The sequence below is a fragment of the Somniosus microcephalus genome, chromosome 7, assembly GCF_052327205.1.
Source record: "Somniosus microcephalus isolate GS21.2 chromosome 7, FLI_Smic_1.0, whole genome shotgun sequence".
NCBI classification, from domain to species: domain Eukaryota; kingdom Metazoa; phylum Chordata; class Chondrichthyes; order Squaliformes; family Somniosidae; genus Somniosus; species Somniosus microcephalus.
This window is the reverse complement of record NC_140993.1, coordinates 8,674,734-8,688,437: the sequence shown is the minus strand read 5'-3', so window position 1 is coordinate 8,688,437 and position 13,704 is coordinate 8,674,734. Positions and strand designations below refer to the sequence as shown.

Below are 13,704 nucleotides of genomic sequence, written 5' to 3'. Positions count from 1 at the left end.
CCCAGGACTCTCTCAGTTCAGTTCAGTTCAGTTCAGTTCAGTTCAAATGCTTTCTCTCTCTGTCCTCTCTCTCTCTCTCTCTCTCTGTCTCTGGCTCTCTCTCTCTGTCTCTCTCCCTCACTCTCTCTTTCTCTCTGTCTCTCTCTCTCTATCCAATTCCAATTTCCAATTCCAATTAAAATGCTTTATTGGCATGAAAGTTTACAGAGAACCATATTGCCAAAGCTTACATAGCAAAAAGGTACAGTTTTCCAACATTCTATCTCTCTCTCTCTCTCTGTCTCTCTCTCTGTCTCTCTCTCCCTCACTCTCTCTCCCTCATTCTCTCTCTCTCTCTCTCTCACACCCTCACTCTATCTCCCTCTCTCTCTCTCTGTCTCTCTCTCTCTGTCTCTCTGTCGATCTCTCTCTATGTCTCTCACTCTCTCTGTCTCTATGTCTCTCTCTCTGTCCCTCTGTCTCTCTCTGTCTCTCTCTCTCTGTCTCTCTCTTTCTGTCTCTCTCTCTCTGTCTCTCTCTCCCTCTCTCTGTCTCTCTCTCTCCCTCACTCTCTCTCTCTCGCTCTCTGTCTCTCTCTCGCCCCCTCACTCTCTCTCTCCCTCACTCTCTCTCTCTCTCTCTCTCTCTCTCTGTCTCTCTCTCTCACTCTCTCTCTCTCTGTCTCTCTCTCTCTGTCTCTCTCTCTGTCTCTCTCTCTCCCTCACTCTCTCTGTCTCTCTCTCTCTCTCTGTTTCTCTCTCTCTCTCTCTCTCTCTCTCTCTGTCTCTCTCTCTCTGTCTCTCTCTCTCCGTCTCTCTCTCTGTCTCTCTCTCCAAATTCCAAATTCAAATGCTTTATTGGCATGAAAGTTTACAGGGAACCATATTGCCAAAGCTTACATAACAAAAAGTACAGATTTCCAACATTCTGTAGGTGTCAAACAATTTTGACCCTCGTTGGGTACAGACAATATTAATTTAAACAGTCGTTGACCCTCGTTGGGTACATTCAGTATTAATTTAAACAGTCGTTGGGTACATTCGGTATTGATTTAAACATTTTTAGATTATATATGCTATGGGTGTGCTCGTTAGTCACTCACTGTTCCTCAAGTTGTGACATGTTGTTACATATTGGGCACCAAGATATGGTCTGTCTCCTTCCCCCAGGACTATTCTTAATTTTGACAGGTCATCCAATTCTTTGAAATCTGGGGTTGTAAGGCTGAGCTTGTCAAAATATATGTTTCTTGTTTTGTTGAATTTTTCGCATTTTAGGAGGAAGTGCACCTCTGTCTCAACCTCATCGGCCAGACAGTGATCACATATTCTATTTTCTTTAGGTTGCCAGGATTTCTTGTATCTTCCTTTTTCAATTGCCAGTTGGTGGTCGCTTAGTCTGTATCTGGTGAGGGTCTGTCTCTGTTTTGTGTCTCTGATGGTCGAGAGATAGTCTGCCAGTTTATATTCTCTTTTTAGGGCCCGGTAGCAATCTAATCTGCTTTGGCTTTTGGTTATTTTGTTCCAATGTTCCAGGTAGGTTTCTTTGCATTGTTTAATGATTTGGTTCACTCGGATTGGTGTTTGGAGAGCAGTGTTGGTCTGGGACTGGTCAGGGTCCAGCTGGGTAGGAGTACTTAATTTCAGTAACCACTGACTCAGGGGACTCGTTTCTGGGTTCAGCTCTTGGGTCTGGAGGGCTTTAAAATGAAGGGTGTCTGGGGAACTAGATTTGAGGTGATTTAGAAAGTTTAGTGCTTGTTTTTGGATGTTTATTATCAGTGGGTATCTGCCTAGTTCGGCTCTACATGCATTTGTTGGTGTTTTCCTTTGGGTGCGAAGAATGCTTCGGCAAAATTCTGCATGTAGGGCTTCTATTGTGTGTTTTTCCCATTTAGTGTAGCTATGGTGATTGAGTGGGCCCCATACTTCACTACCATACAGCGCAATGGGCAGGATTATACTATCAAATATTTTGAGCCAGATTTTGATTGGAATTTGGATGTTGTAGAATTTTCTTTTTATTGCATATAGGGCTCTTCGGGCTTTTTCTTTTAGTGCATTCACTGCTATGTTGAAGCTCCCTGATGCTGTAATGGTTAGACCAAGGTAAGTGTAGCTCATAGTGTGTCCTATGATGGTATCACTGAGAGTAAACTGGTATTTGTTTTCCTGACATCTGGGCCTTTTTTGAAAAATCATGATGTTGGTTTTCTTTAGATTTACTGTCAGGGCCCAATTTTGGCAGTATTTGTCGAGTAGGTCTAAATGTTGCTGTAATCCCTGTTCTGTGGGAGACAGCAGAACCAGGTCGTCCGCATAGAACAGGGACCTCACTTCCTCATCCAGGAGACAGAGACCCGGTGACTCGCTTTGCTCCAGCTTGTCTGCTAACTCATTTATGTATATGTTGAACAGGGTCGGACTCAAATTGCAACCCTGCCGGACGCCTCTTCTCTGGGTGAAGAAACCGGTGCGTTTGTCTCCAATTTTGACACCGCATTTATTTTTCAGATACATCGATTTAATAAGGTCATAGACTTTGCCCCCTATTCCACACTGAAGAAGTTTGTAATAGAGCCCTTCGTGCCAAATAGAGTCAAAAGCTTTCTGGAAGTCAATGAAACAAGCGAATATTTTCCCATTTTTTGTTTGGTGTATATGTTTTTCAATGAGAGTGTGAAGGGTATAGATATGGTCGGTGGTGCGGTGTTTTGGAAGAAAGCCTATTTGGTTTTTTCTAAGGATATTATGTTTATTAAGAAAATCCAGTAATCTGCTATTTAGAATACTGCAGAATAACTTCCCTAGACAACTGTTGACACAGATGCCACGGTAGTTGTTTGGGCCTGATTTGTTTCCACTTTTATATATGGGAGAAATGAGTCCTTGGCACCAGATATCTGGAAAACAGCCCGAACGTAATATGATGTTGAATAACTTGAGTACAGCACCCTGCATCTCCATAGTGCTGAACTTGAGCATTTCATTTTTGATGTTGTCTGGACCACAGGCTTTAGGTGGAGAGATTTTGTTTTTGTGGCCAGTTCTTTCCAAGTGATTGGGGAGTCCAGAGTCTCTGTCTCTCTCTCTCTCTGTCTCTCGCTCTCTCTGTCTCTCTCTCTCTCTCGCTCTCTCTCTCTGTCTCTCTCTCTCTCCCTCACTCTCTCTCTCTCTGTCTCTCTCTCTCTGTCTCTCAATTCAATTCAATTCAATTTTTCAATTCAAATGCTTTATTGGCATGAAAGTTTACAGGGAACCATATTGCCAAAGCTTACATAACAAAAAGTACAGTTTTCCAACATTCTGTAGGTGTCAAACAATTTTGACCTTCGTTGGGTACATACAATATTAGTTTAAACAATATTAATTTAAAGTCGTTGAACATCGTTGGGTACATTCAGTATTAATTTTAAACAGTCCTCAGGTTGTGACATGTTGTTACATATTTGGCACCAAGGTATGGTCTGTCTCCTTCTCCCAGGACTAATCTTAATTTTGACAGGTCATCCAATTCTTTGAAATCTGGGGTTGTTTGGCTGAGCTTGTCAAATAATATGTTTCTTGTTGTGTTGAATTTTTCGCATTTTAGGAGGAAATGCATCTCTGTCTCAACCTCGCCGGCCGGACATTGATCACATATTCTATTCTCTCTAGGCTGCCAGGATTTCTTGTATCTTCCTTTTTCAATTGCCAGTTGGTGGTCGCTTAGTCTGTACCTGGTGAGGGTCTGTCTCTGTTTTGTGTCTCTGATGGTCGAGAGATAGTCTGCCAGTTTATATTCTCTTTTTAGGGCCCGGTAACATTCTAATCTGCTTTGGCTTTTGGTTACATTGTTCCAATGTTCCAGGTAGGTTTCTTTGCATTGTTTAATGATTTGGTTCACTCGGATTGGTGTTTGGACGGCAGTGTTGGTCTGGGACTGGTCAGGGTCCGGCTGAGTAGGAGTACTTAGTTTCAGTAGCAGCTGACTCAGGGGACTCTTTTCTGGGTTTAGCTCTTGGGTCTGGAAGGCTTTAAAATGAAGGGTGTCTGGGGAGCTAGATTTGAGGTGATTTAGGAAGTTTAGTGCTCGTTTGTGGATGTTTATTATCAGTGGGTATCTGCCTAGTTCGGCTCTGCATGCATTTGTTGGTGTTTTCCTTTGGGTGCGAAGAATGCTTCGGCAAAATTCTGCATGTAGGGCTTCTATTGTGTGTTTTTCCCATTTAGTGTAGCTATGGTGATTGAGCGGGCCCCATACTTCACTACCGTACAGCGCAATGGGCAGGATTATGCTGTCAAATATTTTGAGCCAGATTTTGATTGGGATTTGGATGTTGTAGAATTTTCTTTTATTGCATATAGGGCTCTTCGGGCTTTTTCTTTTAGTGCATTCACTGCTATGCTGAAGCTCCCTGATGCTGTAATGGTTAGACCAAGGTAAGTGTAGCTCATAGTGTGTCCTATGATGGTATCACTGAGAGTAAACTGGTATTTGTTTTCCTGACACCTGGGCCTTTTTTGAAAAATCATGATGTTGGTTTTCTTTAGATTTACTGTTAGGGCCCAATTTTGGCAGTATTTGTCGAGTAGGTCTAGTTGTTGCTGTAATCCCTGTTCTGTGGCAGACAGCAGAACCAGGTCGTCCGCATAGAACAGGGATTTCACTTCTCCATCCAGGAGACAGAGACCCGGTGACTCGCTTTTCTCCAGCATGTCTGCTAATTCATTTATGTATATGTTGAACAGGGTCGGGCTCAAATTGCAGCCCTGCTGGACGCCTCTTCTCTGGGTGAAGAAACCGGTGCGTTTGTCTCCAATTTTGACACCGCATTTATTTTTCAGATACATCGATTTAATAAGGTCATAGACTTTGCCCCCTATTCCACACTGAAGAAGTTTATAATAGAGCCCTTCGTGCCAGATAGAGTCAAAGGCTTTCTTGAAGTCAATGAAACAAGCGAATATTTTCCCATTTTTTGTTTGGTGTATATGTTTTTCAATGAGAGTGTGAAGGGTATAGATATGGTCGGTGGTGCGGTGTTTTGGAAGAAAGCCTATTTGATTTTTTCTAAGGATATTATGTTTGTTAAGAAAATCCAGTAATCTGCTATTTAGAATACTGCAGAATAACTTCCCTAGACAACTGTTGACACAGATGCCGCGGTAGTTATTTGGGTCTGATTTGTTTCCACTTTTATATATGGGAGAGATGAGTCCTTGGCACCAGATATCGGGAAAACAGCCTGAACGTAATATGATGTTGAATAACTTGAGTACAGCACCCTGCATCTCCATACTGCTGAACTTGAGCATTTCATTTTTGATGTTGTCTGGACCACAGGCTTTCTTTAGGTGGAGAGATTTTGTTTTTGTGGCTAGTTCTTTCCATGTGGTTGGGGAGTCTAGAGGGTTTTGGTTGTCTTTAATTGTTGCTTCTAATGTGTGGAGTTTTTCTGTGATATGATTTTGACTTGGGTTTGTTTCGTTTATTGGGATGTCTTTGTAGAGGTTTTCAAAATGTGTTCTCCAGATGTCGCCATCTTGGATTGGTAATGCTTGCAATTGTGTTGTACTCAGGTTATTCCACATATCCCAGAATTGATTTGGATTAATGGAGTTTTCAATTTCTTCGAGTATTTTGTGGGTATAATTTTGTGTTTTTTTCCTAATGGTATCTTTTGAGGGTCTCATTGTATCTAATACGTAGGTCTGGATTGTTTGGTTGGCGATGCTTTTGGTTTGATATTTTTCTCAGGTCTTTTCTGGCATTTTTGCATTCGTGGTCAAACCATTTCTCATTTTTATTGTGTCTTTTGTAACGTTTCCTCTTCTGTTTCACAAGGTCGGCTTTTACAGCTGCCTCATGGAAGATCATATTTATATCATCTATGGCCATGTTTACACCATCTCTGGTGATCTCATATAGATTTTCTTTAAATTTTGATATTTTACTTGTGAGATCAGGTGAATTTAGTGCTGTGATGAATTTATCTCCACTCTCTCTCTCTCTCTCTGTCTGTCTGTCTCTCTCTCTCCCTCACTCTCTCTCGCTCTCTTCCTCTGTCCCTCTCACTGTCTCTCTCTCTGTCTCTCTCTCTCTCTCTCTCCATCACTCTCTCTCCCTCACTCACTCTCTCTCTCACTCTCTCCCTCTGTCCCTCTCTCTTTCTCTCTCTATGTCTCTCCCTCTCTCTGTCTCTCTGTGTTTCTCTCTCTCTCTCTCTGTCCCTCTCTCTCTCTCTCTGTCTCTCTCTCCCTCACTCAATTCAATTCAATTCAAATTGCTTTATTGGCATGACAAGATACATCTTATGTTGCCAAAGCACAGAAAAAGAAGATATTGTGGCGGTATCACCGAGTGTCCCTTACTTATTATACATAATTCCCTTTAACTTACCTGTTCGGGGCGTTGCCCCTTTAAGAAGTTTAGAGTTTGCATGCACGGGGCGTTGCCCCTTTAAGACGTGACCTAATGCAATGACGTCACGCCGCGCATCACGTGACGCACCCAAACGCGGGCTAACGCGATGACGTCACGTCGCGCATCACGTGACTCACCTTAACGCGAGCCGGCCCAGCTCGGCCTCCCGCTCCTGACTTCGGCTGCAACGGCCAGCTGCAGTGCCGGGTGCCGGGTAAACGCGCTGACGTCATCACGTGACCGCCCTAAGCGCGGGCAAACGTGATGACATCACGTCGCAAGTCACGTGATGCCCCAAGCGCGGGAAACGCGAGCAGTGCGATGATGTCACGATGCAAACGCGATGACGTCATCGCACAAACCTCCGGACTGCCTAGTCAGTCCTCATGGCGTCCCTACTGGGGAAAGACCTGTTCCACGGCTCTCCTGCATCGCTCTACATTGTTTGCTGTATTTCATCTAATTCAACATTAAAATCCAGTTTGTTGTTCTTCCGAGTCAAGCTCCGTTATTTGTTAGGAATACGCCTATTCCTACAATATATAATTGAACACATAAACGCAGATCTAGACATAGTGTATAGACAAATATACCCAGGTATACATAAATATACACACATATAACATACATATAATCTTTTCTTAGATTCAATGGTCACTGGTTGTCCCTCTGCTTATGGCAAGCTGTAACATAGTTTGCCGCTAATGTTACACATTTTCCCTGTTCCCCTAATAGATATGGGAGTTTTTGGTGGTCATTCAAATTTTTGAATTCAGGGCATATTTTTATGAATTTTGGGTAGAAATTCCCCCTTATGTCCTGATAGTTTCCACAAGTTGTGAGGAAGTGTATCTCTGTCTCCACCTCTCCCTGACTGCAGTGAGAGCACAGCCTGTCCTCTCTGGGCAGCCAGGTCTGCCTGTGTCTGCCTTTTTCGATGGCCAGGCTATGCTCACTAAGTCTGTACATTGTCAAGGTTTTTCTCAGTTTGCTATCTTTCACCATGGTCAGGTAATCAGCCATGGTGTACGGTCTGTTTAGGGCCAAATAGCAATCGAGTTTGTTTTGGGTTTTTGTTGTTTCTGTCCAGTATGTCAAATATTTTTCTTTTTGTTTAGTAATAATTGTGTTGGGTCGAATTCTCTGTGCTAGGATGTCACTGTCCTGGGGCTGATTATTATTAGTAGCGTTAGTAGTTACTTCGCTGAGTCCCAGGACCAGTTGACTGAGGGTATTCTTCTCTATGTTCCCCCCTTGGCATTTCATGGCTTTGTAATGATAGCAGTGGGGGTTGCTCATTTTTAGATGTTTCCAAAATTTGATGGCTCTTTTTTGGATATTAATTAGTAGTGGATATTGGCCGAGTTCTACCCTGCATGCATTGTTTGCGGTTTTCCTCTGAGTTCGGAGGATACTTTTACAGAATTCTGCATGTAGGATCTCAATTGGATGTTTCCCCCACTTTGCAAATTCTTGTTGTGTTAGCAGTCCCCACACCTCACTGCCATAAAGTGCAATTGGTTCAATTACTGATTTAAACATTTTGAGCCAAATGCCAATTGGAATTTCTATTTGGATTGACTTTTTAATGGCATAGAAAGCCCTTTTTGCTTTCTCTTTCAGTTCATTCACACCCAAATGAAAATTTCCTGTAGAACTGATTTTTAAGCCTAAGTATGTGTAGTTTATAGTTTGTTCAATTTTGGTTGCTCCTAATGTGAAGTTTATTTTGGGTCCCTGATGTCTGGATCTTTGCTGGAACACAAGAACTTTGTTTTTTCGGGGGTTTATTGTCAGGGCCCAGGTCTGACAGAACGACTCTAGTAGATCCAGGTTCTGCTGTAGACCCATCTCTGTTGGTGAGAGCAGAACCAGGCCATCTGCATAGAGGAGGAATTTAACCTTGGAGTCATATAGGGCGAGGCCAGGTGCTATAGGTTGTTCAAGTAGTTTTGCCAATTCATTTATATAAATAACCGAGGCCCACAGCCCCGAGACCGGAGGAGCAGCGGACCTGCGCGGAAGCAGCCCGAGGCGGGAGAGCTTAAAGGCTTGAGAGGGAGCAGTCAGAGGCACCGAGGCCCACAGCCCCGAGACCGGAGGAGCAGCGGACCTGCGCGGAAGCAGCCCGAGGCGGGAGAGCTTAAAGGCTTGAGAGGGAGCAGTCAGAGGCACCGAGGCCCACAGCCCCGAGACCGGAGGAGCAGCGGACCTGCGCGGAAGCAGCCCGAGGCGGGAGAGCTTAAAGGCTTGAGAGGGAGCAGTCAGAGGCACCGAGGCCCACAGCCCCGAGACCGGAGGAGCAGCGGACCTGCGCGGAAGCAGCCCGAGGCGAGAGAGCTTAAAGGCTTGAGAGGGAGCAGTCAGAGGCACCGAGGCCCACAGCCCCGAGACCGGAGGAGCAGCGGACCTGCGCGGAAGCAGCCCGAGGCGGGAGAGTTTAAAAGCTCACCTTTCGCGGGCTTTTTCTTTCACAGCTGGTGCAATCAGGAGAGCAGGAGGCCAGTAACTCTTATATAGGTGGAGCTGTTGCTAAACCCGAAACACTACAGTGTAGTGTCTCCCACCCTTCCACCTCCTCTAACCTTTTAGGGGTTAGGGGAAGTTGAAAAGGTAGGTTCAATTTATTTTATTTCAGGAGCCTAACCTAGGTGGAAAAGGTTCCAGGACAGGAGGCGGCAGTGAAAATACAACACCAGAAAACAGGTAGGTGACTGGTTGGTGAGTACTTTCACAAACTTATTCTAAGTAGAATTCAATAATTAAGCTAAATCGTAGTAAATAAAAGGGTATTGTAAGGGTTAAGTCATGGAAGGGCAGCTCGGACCCGTGCCATGCTCCTCCTGTGCCATGTGGGAAATCAGGGACACTGTCCCTGACAACTATGTGTGCAGGAAGTGTGTCCAGCTGCAGCTCCTAGCGGACCGCATGGCGGCGCTGGAGCTGCGAATGGACTCACTCTGGAGCATACGCGATGCTGAGGATCTTGTGGATAGCACATTCAGTGAGTTGGTCACACCGCAGGTAAAGGCTAGCTCAGACAGTAAATGGGTGACCAAAAGGCAGAGTAAAGGCAGGAAGGTAGTGCAGGAGTCGCCTGCGGTCATCTCCCTCCAAAACAGGTTTACCGTTTTGGGTACTGTTGGGGGAGATGACTTATCAGGGGAAGGCACCAGCAGCCAGGTTCAGGGCACCATGACTGGCTCTGCTGCACAGAAGGGCGGAAAAAAGAGGGATAGGGCTATAGTGATAGGGGATTCAATTGTAAGGGGGATAGATAGGAGTTTCTGTGGCCGAGACCGAGACTCCAAGATGGTATGTTGCCTCCCTGGTGCAAGGGTCAAGGATGTCTCGGAGCGGGTGCAGAGCATTCTGAAGGGGGAGGGGGATCAGCCAGTTGTCGTGGTACATGTAGGTACCAACGATGTAGGTAAAAAGAGGGAGGAGGTCCTACAAGCTGAATTTAGGGAGTTAGGAGCTAAATTGAAAAGTAGGACCTCAAAGGTAGTAATCTCTGGATTGCTACCAGTGCCACGAGCTAATAAGTTTAGAGAGAGTAAGATAGATAAGCTAAATACGTGGCTTGAGCAGTGGTGCAAGGGAGAGGGATTTAAATTCCTGAGGCATTGGAACCAGTTCTTCGGGAGGAGTGACCTGTACCAAGGGGACGGTCTACACCTGAACTGTGAGGGAGCCGATGTCCTCGGGGTAATATTTTCTAGGGCGGTTCGGGAGGATTTAAACTAATTTGGCAGGGGGATGGGAACCTAGGTAGTGGAAAAGAGGGAAGTCATATGAAGTCAGAAATAGATGGTAGAAAGGTGAGAAGCAATAAGCAAAGGAGAGAAACACAAAGGGCCAAACTAATTCATAATGAGAGTGTGAAAAAAGCAAGCCTGAAGGCTTTGTATCTTAATGCTAGAAGCATTAGGAACAAGGTGGATGAATTAGTTGTGGAAATAGAGGTAAACAAGTATGATTTGATTGGGATTACAGAAACGTGGCTGCAGGGTGGGCAAGGCTGGGAACTTAACATCCAGGGATATACAATATTTAGGAAGGATCGGCAAAAAGGTAGGGGAGGTGGGGTAGCATTGCTGGTAAAGGAGGGGATTAATGCAATGGAAAGGAAGGATATTAACTCGGATGAAACGGAATCTGTATGGGTAGAAATGAGAAATAGCAAGGGGAGGAAAACGTTAGTGGGTGTGATATATAGGCCTCCAAATAGTAATATGGAGGTGAGGGAAGGCATAAAAAGGGAAATTAGAGAAGCGTGCGATAAGAGCACAGCTGTCATCATGGGTGACTTTAATTTACATATTGATTGGACTACCCAAATTAGTAAAAATTCTGAGGAGGAGGAATTCCTGGAATGTTTTCGGGACGGTTATCTGGACCAATATGTCGAGGAGCCGACTCGAGATCAGGCCATTTTAGACTGGGTATTGTGCAATGAGAAGGGACTTATCAGCAATCTTCTTGTACGAGGCCCCTTGGGTCAAAGCGATCATAATATGATCGAGCTCTCAGTCGAGATGGAGAGTGAGGAAATTGAATCAGAGACTAAGGTCCAGAACTTAAATAAAGGGAATTACGAGGGTATGAGACGGGAATTGGGTAAGATTGATTGGGTGGTGTTTCTGGGGGGATTGACAGTGGATAGACAATGGCAAGCATTCAAAGATAGAATGGAAGAATTCCAGAACATGTTTATACCGGTTTGGCATAAAAATAAACCTAAAAAGGTGACTCAACCGTGGATAACGAGGGAAATTAGGGACAGCATAAAATCAAAAAAAAGGGCATATCAACTGGCAAAAAAAAGCACCAGACCGGAAGATTGGGGGCAGTACAGGATACAGCAAAAGAGGACAAAGGGATTAATCAGGAAGGGGAAAATAGAATACGAAAGTAAACTTGCAGCAAACATAAAGACAGACTGCAAAAGCTTTTATCGGTATATCAGGAGGAAAAGACTGGTAAAATCCCAAGTCGGTCCCTTGCAGTCCGATTCGGGAGAATATATAATGGAGAATAAGGAAATGGCAGACCAATTAAACTCATACTTTGGTTCTGCATTCACAAAGGAGGACACAAATAACCTCCCAGGAATATCGGCAAACATAGGGACTAATGAGAGGGAGGAGCTGACAGAAATTAGTATCTCTAGGGATATGGTGTTGGGTAAGTTGAGGGGACTGAAGGCCGACAAATCCCCGGGGCCTGATAAACTACATCCTAGGGTACTTAAGGAGGTGGCCCTGGAGATAGCAGATGCTCTAAGGATCATCTTCCGGAACTCCATTGACTCGGGAACAGTACCCGTGGATTGGAGGGTAGCTAATGTTACCCCAATATTTAAAAAGGGGGGTAGAGAGAAAGCAGGGAATTATAGACCAGTAAGCCTTACATCGGTTGTGGGCAAAATGCTAGAGTCCATTATTAAGGATAAAATAGCGGAGCACTTGACAAATGGGGAAAGGATCGGACAGAGTCAACATGGATTTACAAAGGGTAAATCGTGTTTGACTAATCTGCTGGAATTTTTTGAGGAGGTAACTGGTAGAATAGATGGGGGAGAGCCAGTGGATGTGGTGTACCTTGACTTCCAGAAAGCCTTCGATAAGGTTCCACACAAAAGATTATCATGCAAAATTAAGGCTCATGGGATTGGGGGCAAAGTATTAACGTGGATAGAGAACTGGCTGGCGGATAGAAAACAGAGAGTTGGAATAAACGGCTCGTTTTCGGAGTGGCAGGCAGTGACCAGCGGGGTGCCGCAAGTATCTGTCCTGGGACCCCAGCTGTTCACAATATATATAAATGATCTGGATCAGGGAATTGGATGCAATATTTCCAAATTCGCTGACGACACTAAACTAGGAGGAGGGGTGGGCTCTGATGAGGATGTCAGGAGGCTACAGTGCGATTTGGACAGGTTGGGGGAATGGGCGGATACGTGGCAGATGCACTATAATGTGGATAAATGCGAGGTTATCCACTTTGGGGGTAAAAACAGGAGGGTAGATTATTATCTAAATGGCAATAGATTGGGAGATGGGGAAGTGCAGAGGGACCTGGGTGTTCTTGTGCACCAGTCACTGAAGGAGAGCATGCAGGTGCAACAGGCGATTAAGAAGGCAAATGGTATGTTGGCCTTCATATCAAGGGGGTTCGAGTATAGGAATAGGGATACCTTACTACAGCTGTACAAGGTGCTGGTGAGACCGCATCTGGAGTATTGTGTACAGCTTTGGTCGCCCCATCTGCGGAAGGATGTTCTTGCCATGGAAAGAGTGCAACGGCGATTCACCAGGCTGATACCTGGAATGGCGGGAATGACCTACGAAGAGAGATTAAATAGTTTGGGCTTGTACTCACTGGAGTTTAGAAGATTGAGAGGGGATCTCATCGAAACATATAAAATTATGGCAGGCCTGGACAGGCTAAATTCAGAGAGAATGTTTCCAATGGCCGGGGAGCACAGAACCAGGGGCCACAGTCTAAAAATAGCGGGCAAATCATTTAAAACAGAGATGAGGAAGAATTTCTTCACTCAAAGAGTGGTGAGCCTGTGGAATTCCCTGCCACAGAGGGCTGTGAAGGCTAATTCAATAAATATTTTCAAGAGAGAATTGGATATATTTCTGAAGGCTAAGGGGATTAAGGGTTACGGAGAAAAGGTGGGGTCGGGGTACTGAACTGGTAAGATCAGCTATGATCTCAGACGAAGATCAGCCATGATCTCATTGAATGGCGGAGCAGGCTCGAAGGGCCGAATGGCCTACTCCTGTTCCTATCTCTATGTATCTATGTATCTATGTAAATATTAAAAAGTGTCAGTGAGATAGACGAGTCCTGCGCCACGCCACGCTCCTGTGAGAAATATTTTGTTTGTTTGTCTCCAATTTTAACTGCACATTTATTGTTTGTATACATTGATTTAATTACATCATATGTTTTTCCCTCTACACCACTTTCAATAAGTTTTAAGAATAGACCGTCGTGCCAAACAGAATCAAAAGCCTTCTGGAAATCTATAAAGCAGGCAAAAATTTTGCTTTTGTTTTGGTGAACATGTTTGTCAATTAGGGTGTGTAGGGTGAAAATATGATCCGATGTTCTATAATTTGGTAAGAATCCAATTTGGCTTTTACTCAAGATGTTGTGCTCCATAAGGAAGTTTATAAGTCTTTTGTTTATGATACTACAGAATACCTTCCCCAGATTACTGTTCACACAGATGCCTCGGTAGTTATTTAGGTCAACTTTGTCTCCACTTTTATATATGGGCGTTATGAGTCCTTTGTTCCAGAC

General features: G+C 44.4%; 1 protein-coding gene across 2 annotated transcripts in view; it reads right to left on the bottom strand.

Moving 5' to 3' along the window:
- asic1c (acid-sensing (proton-gated) ion channel 1c) overlaps window positions 1-13,704 on the bottom strand; it is a 537,225-nt gene that overhangs the window by 521,490 nt on the left and 2,031 nt on the right. Inside the window, exon 2 of one of the 2 annotated variants that reach the window (XM_085992204.1) lies at window positions 12,584-12,730. The exons of the other annotated variant lie outside the window; for it this stretch is intronic. Coding sequence (XP_085848330.1) covers window positions 12,584-12,730 — 147 coding nt within the window. The remainder of the gene's footprint in view (window positions 1-12,583; window positions 12,731-13,704) is intronic. 2 annotated transcript variants of the gene reach the window in all.